This window comes from Calypte anna, chromosome 9 (genome assembly GCF_003957555.1).
Source record: "Calypte anna isolate BGI_N300 chromosome 9, bCalAnn1_v1.p, whole genome shotgun sequence".
Taxonomy (NCBI): Eukaryota; Metazoa; Chordata; class Aves; order Apodiformes; family Trochilidae; genus Calypte; species Calypte anna.
Genome location: NC_044255.1, coordinates 8,624,254 through 8,644,887, shown reverse-complemented (window position 1 = coordinate 8,644,887; position 20,634 = coordinate 8,624,254). Strand labels below are relative to the sequence as shown.

The window sequence follows — 20,634 nt, the reverse complement described above, 5'->3', positions numbered from 1 at the left end:
ACGCGTGCCGCTACCCGGTGCCTTTCAACCTCACGGCGGCTGTCCCAGAGCAGCTGCTGCCGAGGCAGTCCCGGCGGTCACCCGAGCCCCGGTACGCTTCCACCCCGCAGCCGCTATGCCCCGGCGGCTCCGCCGGTGTTGAAGGGCGGGCGGGAGGAGGGGAGGGGGCACCGGCCGGGCCCTGCCCGGGGCGGGGCGGGGAGGAGCCCGTGGGCGGGCTGCCGGGCCCTGCCCGCCGAGCTGCCCCCCGCCGTGCTGGGCGGGCGGGCGGTCCCCGCTGCGGCTGGGCGCCTTCTCCTCCTCCTTCTCCTCCTCCTCCGCCACCGCCGCCACCATCACCACCACCTCCTCCTCCTCCTCTCGGCCGCTGCAGCGCGGGGGCTGCGGGCGGAGCGGCGGCGCCATGAGCGGGGCGGCGGCGAAGAGCGAGAAGCTGGACGAGGCTCAGGCGCTGGCCCGCAGCTGTGCGGGCAGACCCGACTTCCAGCCCTGCGATGGGCTCTCCCTCTGCGCCACCCACAGCCACGGCCGCTGCTTCCGCCTCCACTGGTGCTGCCACCTGGGATGGTGCCACTGTGAGTGTCCGAGACGCTAACGGTCCCCGCGCGCGCCCGCCCCCTCAGCGCCCCGTCCCGTCCTGTCCCGTCCCGAACCGAACCACGGGCGGCCGGGAGGAGCCCTCCCCGGAGCTTGTCCCTGCCCAGGCGATTCCTGGAGAGCCCAGGGCTGAGGTGGGAGCCCCAGAAGTTTCGGGGTGGCGGGGCCCTGGGAGCGGGGGGCGGCCGAGGGGTGAGGTGCTTTTGGGGTCGGGCGGCCGCCTGAGCCTCTCGGTCGCGCCTGAGGAAGCCAAGAGCAGCTACTTCACTCGGCTTTTTTGCTGGCGTACGGTAAGGGCTTAAAATCTTTCAAGGTAACCGCTTCAGCGCCCGTGTAGAAGCAGATCGTTGCTGTTCCAAAACACGGCGTTGACCCAAGTCTTGTCGAAAAGGCGACTTTGTAGAATCTGTATTAAATACACGTGATGTGTATAATCATGGAGGCTGGCGTTGAAACCGTAGATGTCCAAACATAGTTTGATGAATAATTAATCGCATCGAGCCCTGAAGAGCAGGCTTGTCAAACGGCGTGTTGGTATGAGGTCAGGAAATGGTGATGGAGCTGTGTGCTTAGGTCGTGTTGCCTTTTGGAGATTTAAAAGCCTGGGTGGTCGGGGTTAAAGTTGGAGGCTCATGTGAGGGCTGCCTGGGACTGCTGAAGGTGTCCCTTGCCTCCTGACATCCAGATCTTCATCCATTGCCTTCTCTCCTTGTAGTTTCAGCTCCTGTGTGGATTCCCCTGCACGTGCGCTCTGCAGATTTTGCTGAACGGGGAAAAGGGCCTGCCTAAATATCCACCTTTTGTTTGGATCAGAGCCTCTATTGGAATTAAACGCGCATTTTAGGAATTTTGCTTTGATTTAGTATTCAGCTGAAATCCGTTCAGAACAGTGTTGGTTTTGTTTTTTTTTTTTTCTCTGCACCCAGTGTGGTGGCACAACTGGCTGTGGAGGAAGGTGTCAGAGTCACCTGCTGCACAGGGACAGGGCTATCTCACTGGCATTTCACTGATGCCACAAAGGCCCTCCAGATAATGGCCCAGATATACTCTTCCAAAATTTCTGTGGCTTCTGTTAGTTGTGCCTGGAATCAAGATGTATGAGCTTATTAGCACTCTGGAGAGCAGGATTGGAGCTCAAAATGGCATCTGTAAACTGGAGATGCCACCTGAAATCATTTGGGCATGGTCCTGGAAAGGGAAAGCCAAGCACAGGGTTGGGAGGCACCTGAAGAAGTGACATTGTGGAGAAGGATGTGGGGATTAAGATGGATGTGTGCATCAGCAGCAGGAGGCCTGGTGGATAATCCAAAACCAGAACCTGAGCCTTCACTTGGGAATGCTTTAACAGGAGCATTGCAAGTGTGCAATTTAATTAGTCTCTACAGCTCAGTAATGATGAAACCAGGCCGATGGGCTTCATTTGGAGCATTGCAATTTAAAAAGCTGTAGTAGGACTGGGGAGGTTCTGTAGGCGGTCACAGAGATCAGTTTACCAATTATGATTTACAAGGGGGGGCAAAAGCAGAGGGGTGGCTTGGGCTATAAAAGATTAATGGAGGGACAAGAGATGAGCTTTGCAAAGTGCCTTGCAAAGAAAAGTGTGTTCTGCTCCTTCTCCACACAGACTTGGAAGATAGCCAGCTATCACTTAGCTGCGACAAGGAAAGTTTAGGTTTAGGTATCAGGAAACATTTCAACCAGGAACAGAAATGAAGCAAAGGAATGGGGTGCTTTGTAAGGGAAAGAATCACATTCCCTGAAGGCCTTTAGGAAAGGTTTAGACTGGTGTCTGAGGAGTGACAGAGAGCTGATTCCCTCTTGGAAGGACCACTTGAGATCCCATCCAACACTTAGCTTCCCTTCAGCAATCATGAGATTTAAAAGTAATCCTGTTTTTCACAAGTACAGACTTCCTTCTTAATTACCCCTTGACAGCTAAAGAAACTTTGAGATACATTTGCCCCGTAAAACTGATTTTAAATGAAAGGAGTTACATACCTCATTTTCTTTTTTAATCTTCTGAAAGCCACGAAGAAGTTCGCTCCTTTCTTGCCCTCTTATTTCCTAATGCAAATTTCAGAGCTAAGGATCTCTTTGTATCCTGCTCTTGCAGAATGAGTTGAGTTGGACTTAAAAGGGGTAAGAACGAGGCCTATAATGGAAAATTGTACAGAGGTCAGAGAGTTAATTAAACAGTGTTGGGAGTTATCTTCCGTAAACGCAGTGCCATAATACTGACTTGGGAATCCTCAGAGGGTTCTTGAAAGTGGTTCTCTGTGACTCTTAAGAGCTGTTTTGAGGTACAGGAAGCTTTAGATGAATTAAAATGGCCTTGGAAGCATTATCTTCCATTGGTGTCCAAGGTCCTGGAGAATGTCAACTCAGTTAAAGTGCACTTACAGTGAAAAATGACAAAAACTCACCAGCGCTGCAATGAGTAGATTGTCTCCTCATGTGTATTCAGGATCACATCTGCTTATTTCCGTGACAGAAGCAATTTAGTGTTGCAGAGCCACTTGGCTATAGAAGTAATAATTGAGAAAGAACCCAGTCTGAATTCCCCAAAGCCATTTTTGTTGGCACGTTCTGATGTGAGCGGTACTTTAAGCGCTCTCTTTAACTCCAATGTGTCGCTGTCTGTGAAATGGCAATAATAGCTGGCAGGCGGGATCACAAAGACTGTTCAGTGTATCCAGACAGCTCCAAAGAACCTCAAGTGCTGTGGGTATCTGTACACTTCTGCATCTAAGCTTGGAAGTTTATTTTGGATCATTTTCAGCCCAGTTTGAGCTTGGAGGGGTGCTGGTTTCCCTGTGAGACAGGAGGTGGTTCTCTAACCTACCCCTGTGCCTCGAGTCCTCTGAACCCAACCAGAATCTCCCTGAGCAGGCACACACAAAATGTGCAGTGCCTGTCGGCTTGGGAAGGCTGCAGACAGGAGGGCTGGAAAGGCACCTGGGGCATCTGGAGGAGCAGGCAGTGCCTCGGAGCCTGCTGCAGTAAATGTTGTCTACAACAGCCCTTCCCTGGGTGCTGCCCGACAGTTGTGTGCCTGACAGCTTCTGTCTCCACATGGAAGTGGGTTGAGGGCTCAAGGCTTCAGAGCCCTCTCCCCTTTAGGGAGGAAACTGTTAGCCCAGGAGGTGTTTTGAATTCAGCCCTTCCATTTGTCCCAGTACCCATCTCTCCTGCTGCACTGCGCTCTTTCAGTTCATCCCTGCATACGTTCCCCTTGCCAGGGTGACAGCCTGCCTCCCCTCCCCTCTGACAGCCTTGTGGGATTCTGTTCATTAGAGTAGGTTGAGAGCCTTAAATTACTCAGATGAACTTTTTCCAGAGGCAGAGGAGACATGGCAGAGGCAGGTCTGCAACGGGTACCCACCTTCCTTTCCTCACCTCTGGCTTTCCCCTGTGACTCTCATTTGCAGCGATGCTGGCTGTGGGGTGCTACCTGCTTCTGTCAGAAGGGATCAGAACATCGGGTTATGTCTGTCCTGACAGCTGGGCTTCGACTGTGATTTACTAATTTTACTTCTGAAGAATTAGTTTACCAGAGAAAGCATCGCACTTGATACAAGATTGCCTTCATTCCCCAACAGTAAAAAAAAGGGGATACTCTGTTGCAACTCAGTTCATTTTTTTTTTTTAAATCTGAACAGCTCATGTTATGTTAAACACCTTACAAAACTCTCAGTAAGTTATGTTGCAGTTATCAAAAATATACTACAAGTACCAAAATACTCTACAAATTCCACAGTACTCTTTTCCACATTAGTTGTATCAATTCAGAGGAACTGTGCTACAAAGGCTTGTGTTAACCTTTCTAGGTTTTATTTTTTTGCCCTGGTGCAGCATCAAGAAAGCAGGCTTGTAGTTACTTAAAGCTTCTTGCATATCTTATCTTAAGAAAATGATGTATATAAATTTCAGTTCCACTGCTTTTGCCAGATTCAGCTGTTTGGAATATTTATAAGAAAGCAAAGGGTGCACAGGTGAAAGCCATGAGACCTCCTCTGGGGAGTCAGAAAGGAAAGGCAGTTGCTAGGCTCAGACAGGGACAAGGATTGTGGTGGCAGCACAGGTTTAAAAAAATACAAATGCTCCCCCACCCTTGCACTTTGTAACATTCACAGGTGTGCCTTCAAATAGCTTCCTGCTCCCTGGGGTGCATCACGTAATTCTGGAACTGTTACTCGAGTTTGGATCCTGTCTTGGCATTTTCTGCGTGAGGTCTGTCAGGCTTGGCAGGAAAACTGAGACACTGCCATTCCTCAGCCAAGAGGAGAAAAATGGGTTCACAGGATGGGTGGCACTCCATGAAGGGTGTGTGTTTGCCAGGGGAGAAGGATTTCTCTGATTTTGCTGTGCCAACACATACTCTGGGGATGCAGAATCAGAGTGTACTGAGATTTCTTGTTCATCTTCCTAATGAAGAGGGAGACCAGGGTTTCTTTTTGCTCTTGGAGCAAGCTCCATTGCTTCTCACTGTGGCTGTTTTGGGGGAGCCTGCAGGTGGAGCAGCCAGTCAGAGTTTTGTACCTGCAGTTGTTCTCTTGAGCCATGAGGGTTAATTGTCCATCTCACACAGGGACTGCCAGGGAATGAAGCCAATCAGTGCTGTCACAGCACCTGTGGGTGCACTGCAGATATTTGTTTCTTGCATTTCTCTACTTGAAATACTCGGTTAGATTTTGTAGCATTTTTGAACACAAACATTCTGTCCCACAGAACTGGTGAAAGCTCTCTGCTGCGGCCAGCCTTGGTGAGACCTCCTCCAGAGAGAAAGATGTGGTCCTGTGTGTGCTGCATCTCATCTTCTGCCTGTCCCCTGGTAGTGTACACACACCCCTGGCCCCACTCTCTGCCTGCTGGCATTTCCCCTGCCACACAGCAATGTGTGCAGCATAGAAGTGGCTCTGTGCACACAAGGAGCATTTCTGTGGTGTCTCTCCTCCCACTTCTTGAGTGGCAGAAGCTATCAGCAGTGGCCCTGACAATCTTTGAAGCCCATGTAACTATTCAGCCCCCAGTCTGCCTGTAAGAACCGTAAGTGGGGAATCAGCAAGGCAGCTCTTTTTTTCCAGTAACAGGGCACTGGTAAGCAAGATAAATGTTTACTGAAGGTGTTCGGGTGCACCATGACAGAGCTTGGGCTTCTAGAGAGGATCTGTGTCTGCTTGCCAGCCTGTTTCTGCTGATCCATCCATGCTGGGAAAGTGGCTACAGCCCTGGAAAGGGTTCCAAAGTAAGCTCTGGGTTGCTCTGATCTTCCAAAGCCTTGCTTTTGTTGTGGTGGGGTTTTTGGCAATGGTGGCCATGAAACTGCCACATTTAGGAGAGAGTACACTGCTTTAAAGGTCTCTTCTTGAGTTAGCCTCTGTCTGCAGGAGGTGATGGGACACTGGAGACATCCAGGCATCAGTGATGGCAACTTCAGTTTTCAGCAGTGCTGTTCCACAGGGCAACACTGAATTGTGAGGACTGATTTGCTGGATAAACACAAGAAGGGAGTTGTAACATTTTAAATCCTGAGACTGAATATTTGGAGTGGCTCATATGTTTCTCTCTGTAGAAAATTCTGTCTAAAAAGAAATGGAGCAGTGGAGCTAGGAACTCTAGGGCTGGATGTTCTCGGAAAGCACAGCTTCTCTAGGTGGGACAATGATCCTAGGAGAAATAGGTTTGTTTTTTTTTTTTTCTGTGAAAAGATCTTGACCATCCATCCAGTTGAAGTCCATGTATCTGGACAAAATGTTAGTGTAGAAGCAAGGCATTACCCTGCATACCAGACAGGAGCTGCAAAAAGGTGGATTTTTCAGCTTATAATGGGAAAATACTTTTAATGAGGATTTGCTGCCTGTGGCTGTGTAAGGTCTTCTCTTCACCTGTATTTTGAAGAGCTGTGCTATTCTAGCTTCATTTCACTAAGCTGTACACAATAAACAAAATAATGTCAGCTTAATATATTCTGAGGTGTGATTCTGAGGGAAAACAGCCACCAGTTTTTTTGGGAGCACCATTCTGGACTGGGATTGCATTTTGTTGCTCTGGTTTTAGTTGTAATCCACAAATCACAGTGTGAATGTGCTGTTGCTGCTGTGTCTCAGAAAGAGAGCACATGTAGATTCATCAAACCCTGTGGGAGCATCAGTACCTTTGCAGGAACCTGCTGGCATTAATTTTGAAATCCTTACTAGAATGCAGTTATGTTTACAGACATGTGTTCTATTATTACCATTATCAACAACCCCTCTGACAGCATTTAATAGACCACAGGAAAAGCTTTGGATTCCTGTTACTCACCGTCAGGAGTTCTGTAGGACTCTTGTATGCGTTGTACAGGACTGAACAGAAATCACTGTGTTCATTCTCTAGAAGTCCTGAAAAAAAAGAGGCCTTGTGTACCAAACCACTTTCTGCCAGCCAGAAACTCTTCTTTGTCAGGCATGACAATGAGGCTGTTTCATAATCTGTCCATCCATCTGAGGAATGTGATTTGCAAAGAATTATGTCTGCTTGCCCAAAAATCAGTGATCTACTGGAACGAGCTTCTGCAATTTGCAGATAAATCACACCTCTGCTCTGTACCTGCTTGAAGGGTTTTCATGCTGGTTTTGTGAAGCCTGCTGAGGACCAGCCTGAAATGGGGAGGCAGTAGGTGGTTCCTACAGGAAACAAGTACTTCCCAAGGGTTCATTAATGTTTTGTCCAGTCAGCTTTTGGCATAGATGGCTCTGAATTCAGTTCTAAAAGGCTTTGTAGTTAAGGCCGAGTTCTGCTCCTGCTCAGAGGTCTTCATTCTGATGAAAGGCTTCAGGCACTTTTCTCAATGCAGATGAACAGCTCAAAGATAAAATCTGCCCTGGAGTACCCTGGCCTCTGCCAGTGAGGAAATCCGTTTTCCTGTTTGATTTTCTGAGTGTTTCTACTCAGAGAATGTTCTTACTCAGCTCCAGAACAAGAGGAAATTCGTTCAAGTTGCACCAGGGGAGGTCCAGATTGGAGATTAGGAAAAATTTCTTCAGTGAAAGAGCGATGAAGCATTGGAATGGGCTGCCCAGGGAGGTGGTGGAGTTGTTATCCCTGGAGGTGTTAAAAAAACAGGTAAATGTGGTGCTTTGGGAGATGATTTAGTGGTTAAGGTGGTTTAGGACTGACAGTTGGACTCGATGATCTTGAACGTCCTTTCCAATCATGATGATTCTATGAGTCCATGATTCTTACTCCCAGTGTCTAAATGCACAACTGTGTGGCTGCAGAGCCTTTTGATACACCACCCTAACTTTTGGGGTGTCTTAAATGGCAGACCACAGTCATATCCCTGGGAGACAAACCAAGCTATGAGGATTGTCATCTCTGTGCTTTCCGTCCTGTGGGTCTGCAGAGCTGACTCTCAGTTTGACCAATGCTGCCTGACAACTTCAGGACTCACTTCAAGCCTTGGGAACTTACTTCTGCACATTGAAAAGGCTATAGCAGAATTTTTTGTTTCTCTAAAGGATAAAAAGCAAAAGGCTTTACTTGCAAACATTGTAGGCTAATCCAGAAGGATAGCTGTGGCTGTGTGGGCTGAGCTGTTGGTGGATGGCACAAGCTCATACTAATGTAAAAAGCTGGTTGATAGTACATTGGATTCCAGGTAGATCATATATATATGTATATATATATATATATATATATATATATATATATATGTAGCTATAGGTAACTGCCTCTAAAGCGGCCCTTTTTTAGTCTGTTGTGGGGTTTATCCCAGCATCTACATTAATTTATCCACAAGATACAGAGTCTGTTTTCATAATGGCTTTGATCCTTCCACTAATCAATTTTTATATAGTGACTGATCATGGAATTCAAGAAGTGCGGTTGGTGCAATTTAGAGATGTTTTTGCCAATAGTTGAGTATGTTCACATAGATGGAAGTCAGAAACCTTCTGGGAAAGTAAAATCTGATTGCTTGGCAACTGGGCCATGTCTTTAATATACCCATACTTTAATTTAGGCAATGTAACAGTTGGAATTTATATATGACCTATACTGTAAAACAATTTCAACAAGAAGCACACATTTGTATTCTTGTTCTCACTGGTGGCTGTGGAGCTTGAGGGCTCACACCTGTGCTCTCAGAACTGCTGGTTTTGCTTTTGTACTTGCTCCCAGCCCTGAAACATTCTCCCTGCCATGCCCAGACAGAGCATGCTCTGCTCTCATCCCTCTCCCTGCTCCATGTGTGATGCTGGTGCTGGAGCAGAGCTGCAGCTGTTTCAGGCAGAGTGCTTGGCTGCTTCACGCTGTTTGTGATGTTTGGATTTCAGTGCTTTGATGATTCTGAGCCACATTCCCAGTGTTTGTGCTCATTCACAAGTGCCACTTGTCCCTGGTGAAAGTTTTGGAAGGCCATCAGGTGTGCCAGGGCGGACTGATCAGCTCTTGCAGTCTTCTGCAGTCCACCAGGATGAGCCCATCTGCAGGCAGGACAGGCAAAAGAAGGCACTCACCTTTCTCTTTGTTTCTCCTCCCCTGTGCCACTAGACTTCAGCATTTCCCAGGTGCTGCTGTGTGATCTTGCCTCTCTTGGTGTGAAACCAGGAGCTATGCTTTTATCTCTCTGGAAGCAGTCACTTATCCTGCCTCAGCAGCAAGTGCTGAGTTTGCTCCCACCTGCATCATCCAGATGCTCTAAGCTGTTTGCATATAGTGGCACTGAGTGACCCGATGGCCCATTCCCAGGGGGGTACCTGGTCTTTTATCTTTTCATGCAAAGCATTGCTGGAGTCCACTCCCCTCCAAGGGAAGCAGTGGTACCCATACCTGCACCCAGACATCTTTTAGACATGAGCAGGGAAAGCTTTCAGTGCTCCTTTCAATGCTCCAGAAATAGCTTCTGTAGGGGCTTGGCATCAAAATACAAAGATTGGTTTGAATGCAGTGAAGAGAAGCATGTGTAGAGGGCCACCAGAAGAAGCAATAGGATGAGGGTTAAAAGAATGGCCTGTATTGATAATAAGAAAGCTGTCCCCAGCAATGAAGTTGAGGAATGTGGTGTTTGTCAAGCCCAGAAGGCTCCTGCTCTGGTAGGGACCCTGCACAGGTGAGTTGTCAGCAGGGGACCCTGTACTCTTGAGAAAAGGAAGGGAGCAGCACAGGTACAACACATTCCATATTCCATTGTTTCTCCTGTCAGTCCCCCAGCAACACAGGCAAACAATAAAATGCATCTATTCCCAGCTACACAAACCAACCTTTTCCCTTGGCTATCCATCTCCTCCTTCACCCCTGCCTTCTCAGACTTCTTACCTCCTCTCCCTCCCCAGTAGTGCAGGGGATGGGGAAATAGGAGTTGTGGTCAGTTCCTCACACGATGTCTCTGCTGCTCCTTCCTTCTCAGGGGAGAGGACTTCTCAGGCTTTATCCCTGCTCCAGCATGGGCTCCTCTCTCCACAGGTCGTGCCAGGAGCTGGTTCCAGCACAGGATTCCCACAGGGTCACAGCCTCCTCCAGACATGCATCTGCTCCAGTGTGGGCTCCTCCAGGTGCTGCAGGGAGGTATTCCTGTGCACAGAAAACCTTGAAAGGTTTAGACTGCTTCCAGCATGTACAATCACAATCCTTTTTTGTATTAAAAAAAAAAAATCAAGACAAAAGGGCATTAAAATACAAATTTGATGAAGAAATGAAGAAAACCTTTCTGATTTCCCTTCCCTCATTCTTGGTTTGCAGCAAATGGCTTACAGCTCATCAAATCCAGGGCTGTCCCCATGGTCTCTGGCTGTGCAGCAGTGAGAACACCCCTACCCCTCCCTGACAGCAGAAGAGAACTGGCAGCTGTGCAGAGTTGCTGCTGGGGGAGCCACTGTAGAAACATTCTTAACCCAGCTCTTTCCTGTGCTTGGATGAGGTCAGCAATGGGACAGATTTGTTACTGCCCTGTTTGTAGGGATACACTTCCCTTAGGTCAAAGCCTGTTCACATTTCCTGTGGTATTTCCAGACCTCTAAGATCCTGTGCCATGGCTTCTTTTTCTTTTCTGATGGTATTGGAGTAATTGGTGCTCCTCTGCAGAGCTGGTCTGGTTTTGGAGTCTCTTTTGAGGTCCCTTTTTGCACTTCTTGTCTATACCTACACAATGGAAGTGTACTGGATTCTCTGCTTTTCCAATCTTGGTGTTTTTCCAAAATTGTTTGGAAGAAACCCAGGGTGAAAATATCCCTCACATTAAGACGTTGTGTATCTTTATCTGTGAAACTTCAACGCTGACAAGTATTTTGGTGATGCTTCATTATAGCCACCAACGACAGCTCAGCTCTATTGGAGCTCGTACTGGAAATCCAACAGCGCCTCAGCGTCCTGAAGTATTTGTCTTTTCTTCTAGTGGCTTATTCCACGTCTCACATTCTTGACAGAGCACAAGGTGTTTAGCTAGATACAACGTGATGACTATTCCATATGATAGAACGAAATGAAAACTGGGTTAGCAGTGGTGTTTTTTCTCTTTTCTTGTGTGCCATCTGCAAATGTACTCCAGGTTTCTCCTTCCATTTGTTCTCACCCTTCTGCAAAAGCTATTACTGTGCACTAAGCAAAGTGTAATTTGAAGCTATTATCATCCTCAGTGAATATTTATGGTTAGGCCAGTCTGTTTGCAAAGGTTTGTTGTCTCAAGCTGTGCATATAACCAGGGAGATGAGAAAAGCTGGAGGCAGTCACTGTGTGGGGAAGGAGCTGCTGGGTGGCAGTGTCAGCATCACGCTTTCAGGTGACCATTCTGCTCTGCTGAATGCTTCTGGAAAAAAAATTGTGGTGGGTACCTCAAGCAGGCTGAATGCCCTTCAATATACATCTCCAGCTTGCAGGCAGCAAGCATTGCTTTAGTCTGGAAAGGAGGAAAACCCTCTGTCTGCCCCAACTTTCTGCTTTGTCAGTGGTGAAACAATGCTCAGTGCCCTCCGATGCATGGTTTGGGGCTGGTGGCAGGACGGCCTTCCCTGGCAGAGCTGTCTGCCACCTGTGCCACCCACCACCCTGGGGATCTCAGAAACCCATCTGGGTATTTGACAACTTATATGCTGTCCTTGGGCTACTGCACCAATCCAGGCAGCAGCACACTGCTTGGAGCTGTCAGCACCTGCAAGACATCTTCATTTAGACATCAGAGGGGTTGTGGGTCCAGTCAGCTTTCTGTACGAGACAGACAGACTTGTCTTTTCTGCCACACTGGTGAGAGACGAAGCAAGTCCCACTGGGAGAATGCTTGGTAGTTCTCCATCTTTTGCTGTGAAGAAAGGCAGTGGTGAGAAGCTGATCTCCAAGGTTTCCCCACACAGAGAGATGTGGAAAAGCCCCCGTGTTGTGAACTCTCCATAGAGTAATGCAGAATCCCTCCAAGCTGACGCTGTCTCCTGCTACACGTGCATTCTGAGTACTGCTACACTTGCTTTGCCTTCACTCCCTCAAAGCTGTGCAGTCTTTAATTAGAATTATCTTTTTTTTTATGTTCTTCAGAGTGGGATCGGTTTTTCTCCCATGTAAGCTGATTTTTGTTTTGGCAGGACTGTGTGTGAAAAAAAAGTCTTGCATGGCTGGAGTGAGAATCCCATCTGACTTTGCAACCAAAGATGACTGCTGCTGTCACACAGGTGTAGTTCACAAACAAGTCACCAACACATGAGCAGCAGCAGCTCTCTGCTGTTAAACCATGGACACCCACTGCACACACAGCCTACTCAGAGGGAACGCACAGATGCCTAAATACCAGCTTAGGTGCTTTGCCTTTGTGTTGAGATCACTGCCTCAGCCTCTCAGAATCCTACCCCGTGGCCAGAAGCACAGGGACCTCCTGGAAGCTCTGAGCTGGTTCTCCCAGCACACCTTGGCTGGGTGCTTTCACCACGAGCCCTCAGCCTGGGAATTAAACAGAGCCAGGGCATGGTTTAACATTTTACCATTTCAGCTCTTCCTTAACCTTGCTGGTTTTTGGAGAGCAGATGAGCTGGCAGATTGGAGGGTGTAGAAATCTTTGCCCAAGCAGCCGCAGGGGGGGAAGAACACACGTGAAAAAAAGCTTTTATGTTTCAGTTAAAAGATGTCTGGGTGCCTTGCATGCAAACAAGTAACACGCAGTATGCATCACTGACTGAGGCTCACACACAATTCCAACCCAAGCCATTCTATGATTCGCAGCTGAAGCATCACAACAATCTTCTGTTCTTTTCTGAAGTACATTGTTGTTGCTTATTAGGAAAGAAAAATTATTCAAGGTAGCATTTTGAGAGGATAAAACTTCAGAATTTCTTATGAGAAACCTCACTGCATAAAGATGGATTTATTACTTTTTTTAATATTCTCATCATATTAACAAGACAATAATGAGTGGCAGAGGTAAACTAGAATGCTGAGATGAAGAGCATTGGAGGATACAATGTTTAAGAAGCACCCCTTCTTATTTCATGGTTATTTTTGTACCAGCCACAGAAATTCCTGCTGTGTCTGCTTGGTGAGGATGAATGCAGACTTCTCAATTAGCAAAAAAATCAAGGGCAAAAAAAAAAAAAAAGACCTCATGGCTTCCTTCTAAAGGCTTGCGTTTGGTTTTTGTAAGCAGCAAACTATAATATAGCTTCCAATGAATCAACCACACAGTTCCAGTAATCAGTAGCACAAACAGACTTCTCACATATATATTATATAGAAGAGCAAGTCTACTTTGGGAGATAAAACATTTTTCCAAGTTGCATGTGTTTGCTCGAGGTCTGCAGGTAATGATAGAGTTCTCTGCTCTGTTGGGTTCTGCCTTAACCTGCTGGCAGGTGGCATGGGAGGCATGGAGCCAAGGCTTTGGGGAACAGCATGCATCCGATTTGGCAAGGAAAAAAATCATATTTCCGTGCACAGAGAGGCAGGGAGATGAGTGCTGGCCAGTACTTACCCCCTCAGATGTGTTTGCAGTAGTCATTTTGCAGTTGAGTACGGGCTCTTCTTTGTGCGAAGTCTCTGAAGCATTTCTTTTTTAGGCTTCCTCAAGAGTCAGCTGAATAATGAAGAAATGGGAAACCAATCAGTCTGTTGAGCTGTGCACAAACCCCTGGGCCTGTGATCAGCCAAAGAGGGGCAGGGTGTGGAGGGTAAGGCAGCACAAAGTGTAGGTACTGGTGCAGGCTTTCAGTCAAGTGTAGCCTACATACCTGCTCCTGGTATCTCTTGTTGTCTCACATTCCATCATATTGTCAGCATATGGCTGTCATGGATAATTGAGACTCATCATGAAAATAATTTTGGCAGAGCCTCATTTCACACATTTTTAAAAAGCCAGGAGAGGAGCAGGCTCTTGTTTTCCCTCAGCCCTTTTTCCCCTAGCAGCTGGTGCAGTGAGCTTCCCAGCTGTCTACAAATCCAGCAACCTGCTTTGCACAGAGTTTGATTTTTGGACAAACCCCCCCGTGTTTGTCATGTGCAGTATTTTTCCTGCACTGAATTACTGCCTTCCGCATAGGCAGTGGTGGCAAGTGACCCAGGAAACAACTTGCACTGCAGTGTCTGGTCTGGCATCTGTATTTGTGCAAAACACTGTAATTTACAGGAGCATTCATCACCACAGCTCAATTGCAGAGTTCTTCAACAGACTTGGTTGGAATAAATAGGCAATAAATTACGTGCTAGAATATTAAGAGGAATGTATCAGAATAGGTGCTGAAAATACTACTTTAGCAGAGACTCTTGCCAGCTGTTTCAAGTCAGCAAAAAAAAAAAATTTCTGCTGTTTATTTCAAGTGGGAGTTGGAGCAAACCACAATGGTAAGAGAACTTGGGGACTTGTGCTTTTGGGGTAATGCTCTGTGAAAAAGACAATCCCTGTGAATCCTGCAAGCTGCAGTGGGGAGGTGCAAGCTTGTTTTTCAATTTCTGCATGTATTTTTCATAGGATGCATCACGGCTGGTGCATTTCTGTGCATTATGTAGGGTTAGGAGCTGTAAACAAGACTGGAGCCACAGCTTTGTCCATGATTCAGTCTGTCAGGCCCAGCTGTGAGCACCACCACCCATTCAAGTGGGTCTAAACCAACCAAACTTGGCCCTGTAACTTTACAATTTTGTATTAGAATTCTAAAGAAATGTCAAAATCATTTTATGTAGGGATTCTCTGGATTCTCTCTTTTTCTATTGGACAAGTCCTGCTCTGACATGACAGTGCTTGTCCTTGGATCTTAAGGAAACAGCTTTGGTCACTGTAAGGTCGCACGAGTGGATCCAAAATCCTCTGTGAACAGAATAGCTGTTCTACCCTAAAATTAGTGCCAGGAGGGCAGTTTTTAAACATGCAGGGAAGTACCATGTGCTGCTGCAGTGGCAGAACAACCAACTGAGCTCACGGGTAACATTTCATCTCCCCCCTCCAAAGCTTTTTAAAAAAAGAACAAAACCTAAAACACATCTTTGTTCCCTTCGTTGTCCATAACCACCTTGGCTTAAATCCCCTGCTTTTTCTCTCCCAGTGCTCTTCAGCCAGCCCATCTGCCAGCACATGGTGGCTATTTAAAAGGGAAAAATATAGTCCCATTGTGCAGTTACTTTTTCTCTTGATCCCATTACAGTCTTCACCAGGGCCATCACTAGACTCAGCAAATAGAGGTGGCATGATATTGAGACAGTTGAATTATTTTTTTCATTAATATCTGTTTTTTATCACTGGTTGTAAATAGGATTAAATGAACCCCAGACATAAGCACCCCAAATTCTGGATAAATACAGGTTTGGGGTTGATCCCATGCAGGCTGCATTTTAGTTTCCATGAGCTGAATTTGATCAGATGCTATTCCACCCAGCAGCATGCTAATTGGTCATCTGGTTGTGTTGCTCTGTGAGACAGGAGCATATTTAATGTTCACTAATTTGCAAAAAAGATTTCTGGAGAGCAGCGGCTGGCAGGAGGCTGCAGGGGCTGCTGCTGGTACAGCAGGTTGTGAAGGTAAGGGCTGCCCACCTGCCCCAGAGAGCTCCCCAGAGCAGTTGTGACAGCAAGATCAGAAAAATGCCCAAAAGGCCCCATCCCCCAGTGACTGCTGGAACCAAAGTGTCCAGGCTGCCACTCCAAAGGGCACCAGAGGAGGAAGAGCTCTGCTCTGCCCTGGGTCAGAGCATTCAGTTGTTTGATGCTAGTTATAAAGTAGATGATGGTACACTAAGAAGAAGGCAAGAGGAGAGGATGTCTGACAACAATTACCATTCCATTGGAAAAAAAAAAAGTGCTTGATGAGGTGTTTTGGTCAGATCCAGATCCAGTCACAAGATGTTCTTTCCCCCTGCCCACTCACCTCTGCCATCTGGCTGGCTGGATTCTTCTCTCCCATGGCACAAGAGGGGTGGGATTTTCTCTCCTTTGTGGCTGCTACTCATTTCTCTAAGCCCACTTGCTGTGCTTGTTTGCCTCTCATCACCCCTTTCCCACACTCCAGCACTCCCAGCACTCTTCCTTTCTCCCTCCATGGTCTTTGCTCTCTTCTCTCCATCCCTTGGTTGACACCACAGCTGGGAAAGTTTCCCAGGCTGAGGATGGGAGTTTTGACTGCAGAGAGACATGGAGGGGGAGCTGGCCCTTCCCCTGGGAGAGGAAGCCCTGCTCTCCTGCTGCTGTCCCAGGCCATCCCCAGCCACCCCCAGCAGAAACACAGTCACTACTCTGATTTTCCAAATGAAGATGGAATTCAGGGGAGAAAGGCTGAACCTACCTCTGAGCCAGAGGCACAAACACCTGGCAGATCTCAGCACAGTTGGATTGATGAATGCAGCAAGACTTTGGTGGCTTTCTGCTCCTTACCTGGAGAGCTTCAAGCATCAAACCCCTCCCCTTCAGTGCTTTGATACTTGTGCCTTTGCAACTTGTGCATCAAAACTCTTCTGAGAGCCCTGTTACTTGCAAGTCTGCTGGAAATTGCTGCTTTCAGTGTGTGAATCCCTAAGGAGACAGAAGTCTTTCAGAGGCTTCATGCAAATAAAATGCAGCATTTTACAGTCTTAGGCGTAGCCTCGGGTTTCTCAATTTTTTTAACAAACTCCTGATTTTATGCTCTATTATTTATTTATTTTAGCAAAGATTTTCAGTTCACACTTGGTTCAGCTCTATAAAACCAACATAATCCTATTTTCTTACTACTTAACCAGATAATCAAGATGCCAAAAGCATTTCTATGGATTGGGAATTCCTTTATTTTCTGCCTTTAAATTCTAATTGCAGTCATGTATGAACCTCTGGTTTATAATACAGGAAAATGAGATTTCATATCCAGAAAAAAAAAGAACATGGAAAGGAAAGCAGTGAGAGTCATTGTATTTTATAACACTACTACTAATAAAACAACAAAACAATCAACAGTACAATTTAGATCATTGTAGAAAAGATGTAAGCTAGAACTGCTCTGAGTTCAGTGGGAAGAAAAAGGCACCTTGTCAGTTTTCATTCCTCTAGAGCGGGGTGTGGGCAGACTTGCTGCCTGTCCCACTTGTTAGCTACGGAGCTCTGCCCCGGAGTTAAATTTTCTAGAGTTAGGGACATCCTACAGATTTTGAGGCAGGGACAGGGCAAGGAGCAGAGCGGAGGTCAGGAAGGTTTTGCTTACCTGCAGCAACAAACCTCAGCAAATCCCTACCAGGAGAGGACTCACCACCCACTGCAGGTGGAGTGGGTGCTGGTGGGAGGGATGTCTGGTTAGAAACAACAGCCAAGGGTGAGCAGCACAGCGTTGTTGTGTTCCTGAGGCAAAGATCACCAGCTTTAAACCCCCTTTTCTGTTTCCCCACAGGTAAATATGTCTATCAGCCCATGACACCCGTAGAGCAGCTGCCCAGCACAGAAATACCCATCCGCCCTCGGGAGTCACCAAACACCATCCAGATCTCCGTTTCGCTCACCGAACACTTTTTGAAGTTTGCTCCTGTCTTCCAGCCCCCCCTACCCCCCGACTCCCCCCAGTTCTGCACCATCGCTGACCTCTTCATTGACAACTACCGTGTCAAATGCATCAATGGGAAGATGTGCTACGTGCAGAGGCAGCCACCCCCTGCCCCACACAAGGTAAAGCCCGAGGAAGCCCCCGTCCGCAATGCCTTAATCACAAAAGAGAGCAATACACCAAAACCAGATCACTGCTCGTCCCCTTCCAGCTCTGAGGACTCCGGGATCAATGCAGTGGGGGTTCACTATGTGGAGTCGTGTGACGAGGACACGGAGGGGGTGGCCGAGCTGAGCTCAGAAGAAGATTACAGCCCAGACAGCAGCTGGGAACCAGATGAGTGTCCCCTCCTGTCACCCTCCCAGTGCGAAATGGAAGTGATCGAGACTATAGAAACCACTGTGTGATCCGACAAGCTGGTATCAGATCAGTCCAGTTCCCACTCAGTAATGTTGCTTTTGTAGTATTTATATTTCTTTTTTTTTTTCTCTGACAATCCCTTTTTTCCAGTGCACTTGCTATTTCAGATTCCTCATGGGAGTGGGATGGTGGGACTTGGACTAGCAGCAGCCTGAGTAATTTTAACATATTCTCAGCCTGACCAGATCTTCCACGTCTGTACATAAGGTAGTGATAAATATTAAGACTTTTATACCTGAAATAGGCCCTTTTTTTGGTCCAGGTTACATCATAGACTACTGCTCCCACGATGATGTGCCACTCAAGATGTTTCCATCCATGAGGATGTTTGCAGTGGGCCTTCAAAGCACAGAGGGTGAGCTGGTGCAGCACGCCCGTGAGCAGCAAAACCAAGTTGCCCTTATTCTTTCTCAAACAGTTACAGGAGGCGAGGCAACAAGAGGCTCCTTCCCTGTCTGTCTGTCCTTGCACGTTGTCCGTCCTCTTCTCTGGCGCTGGTGCCACCCTTCCCCAGGGCTGCTGGCATCACATTTCCGTGGTGGGTCGGTATGGCAGGCTAGAGCATGCACAAAGTGCCTCCAACTTTTCTCCAGGCTATGCACCCAGCATCTGCTGAGCTAGGTCAGGCTCTGAAATCTCCTGAGAAGGCAACTGCTGCTCCAGAGGGGGATCGGTTGCCTGGAACCACCTGGCCCCTTTTCTGTACGTGGATCTCGGGAAGGGGATCTCTGGTTTCTGCAGCTGGGTAGGAGGGGGAGCAGGCAGAGCTGAAGCACAGCTGGTTAACCTGGTTAACCAGGACCATGCCAGACAAGGGTGTGAAATGATAGGTGAAGGAAGTGACTACCTCCAAACACACAAACCCGCCCGCGCCTTCGCCCGCTGCTTCCTCCTGTGCTGTTTGGTGCCGGACACGTGCACTCAGGACCAAACGTTTGCCTGAATAACAACAACATTTCCAAACAACAAGTTTATCAGCCACACCACTGTGTCAGCAGAGCTCGGGGACAGCAGGAAGGTGCCGTGGGGAGGGGGGCACACAAGCTTGTTAAAATACAGCCTAGGGTCAGCTGAGAGGGGAGAGAAGGCTTTGGGTCCCACTCCCAGGGGCCCAGTTGAAGAGTGGGTTCTAACCAGGGCTTTCCTCAGAGCTGTCAGAGGGAGCTGTCTGTGCTGCTGGTGGGTTGGTTGCAGCGCTGCTTGACAAAACAAGAACGTCACTATCAGAAGATTTCAGTCAGCTTGAATCAGTTGGAGTCAGTAATAACTGTGTCCTCCACAGCACTACTGAATTTCTTTGTGTATTTGCTGTTTACTTTTACAAAAGTCATTAGTGAACAGAAGGCCGTATAAAAATGTACAGTTTAGTGACTGATGCTAGATTATAGTCCATGTTATAGGATGGCTCATCTCCCACTGTATCCTGATAATGTATTACTAATTTTATACACTTTGTAATCAGTATCTTTAGGAAAACAACAGTGTGCTAGGAGTTTACCATATGTAGTTATGAAGTAACACTGTACTTTTTAGACTTAACACTTTCAGATACAAATTTAGGTTTTCTAGTTTTGATGACATACATGAGAGTGCAACGCTTGGTAAATGAGGAACTTGGGGCCATTGCATGAACATTGCCACAAGACACCTGAAATACATTGTTTTTTTCTGAGGGCGTTGAAATCAAGGCCGTAGTAAATCTAAATAGGGCTTATTGCTTGGGGGTTTTTTTAAGGGTGAGTTTGTCTTTCTTGTTTAACCAAGGCTTCTAACAATGTTTTAGTGTCTTTTGACCGTTCAGACACATTCCATAGATAGAAAGAAGCATTATGTATAAACCTACAGCATTTACTCATATTTAATCTTTGAATTGTAATCGTGAATGGAGAGCTGAGAAAACTCAGCCTAGTCCCCCAGCTGCCTGAGCTTTCTTCCCAAGGGATGGGGTGGGATGGGCTGGCAGATGCATCCTCCCAAGGCACAAGCAGCCACGGGGCCTCTCCCCACACCAGGGTGCTCCTTGCCAGCTCAGGAGGGGTCCTCAGGACCCTCTGACCCAGCAGGAGCTCTCCTGGTTTGCAAGGGAGCCGGAGCCACCTCCTCCTGCTGTTGGGGGACAGGGGCTGTGAGCACAGGGAGATCCAGTTGGTTGTTTATGACCAGGACTTACCGTGAGCTCCAGTGGTCCTGCAGGCTCATATCACTGTCATCAGGATAGATTCTTTTTTAACTGTAAGTAATTAGCAATATTCACAAGCTGTGAGTGTCTCCTATCCAGGATTTGTTCAGATGTCTTAAGCACAATAAGCTGCCTCTTCCTTCTATCATACCTGTTAAACGTCTGTGGAGCAGCCTGGCCTAGGACAGGGATAGTTCTGGGAAGTGTTTCAGCAGCCAGCACAGGGGCAGGATTCTCACTGTGCTCCCTCACGTGCCCCCTCTCACACAGAGGCTCCTGCAGAGGGGGGGTTTCTTTGCACAAACACTGGGGTAGATGCGCTGTACGAGACGCGCCCTGGGCTTGCTGCTCCACTGTGCCAGGGAGAGGTCTGTATACTTCCTCTAATAAAATACTGAACAACTCAAGTCCTGCTTGGCCTAACTGTGTATTTTCCCTATTAGAGTGAAAGATTCGGACATCTCCAGCAAAGGAAGGGTCACAGCTTCAGATGGC

At 47.4% G+C, this 20,634-nt stretch overlaps 1 protein-coding gene across 1 annotated transcript; it reads left to right on the top strand.

Moving 5' to 3' along the window:
- Window positions 1-237: 237 nt before the first annotated feature.
- Window positions 238-20,546, top strand: C9H3orf70 (chromosome 9 C3orf70 homolog). Its single transcript, XM_030456049.1, has 3 exons — window positions 238-575; window positions 17,391-17,986; window positions 18,223-20,546. The coding sequence occupies exons 1-2, from the start codon at window positions 404-406 to the stop codon at window positions 17,945-17,947; spliced, it is 729 nt and encodes a 242-aa protein (XP_030311909.1). The 5' UTR covers window positions 238-403; the 3' UTR covers window positions 17,948-17,986; window positions 18,223-20,546.
- Window positions 20,547-20,634: the final 88 nt, after the last annotated feature.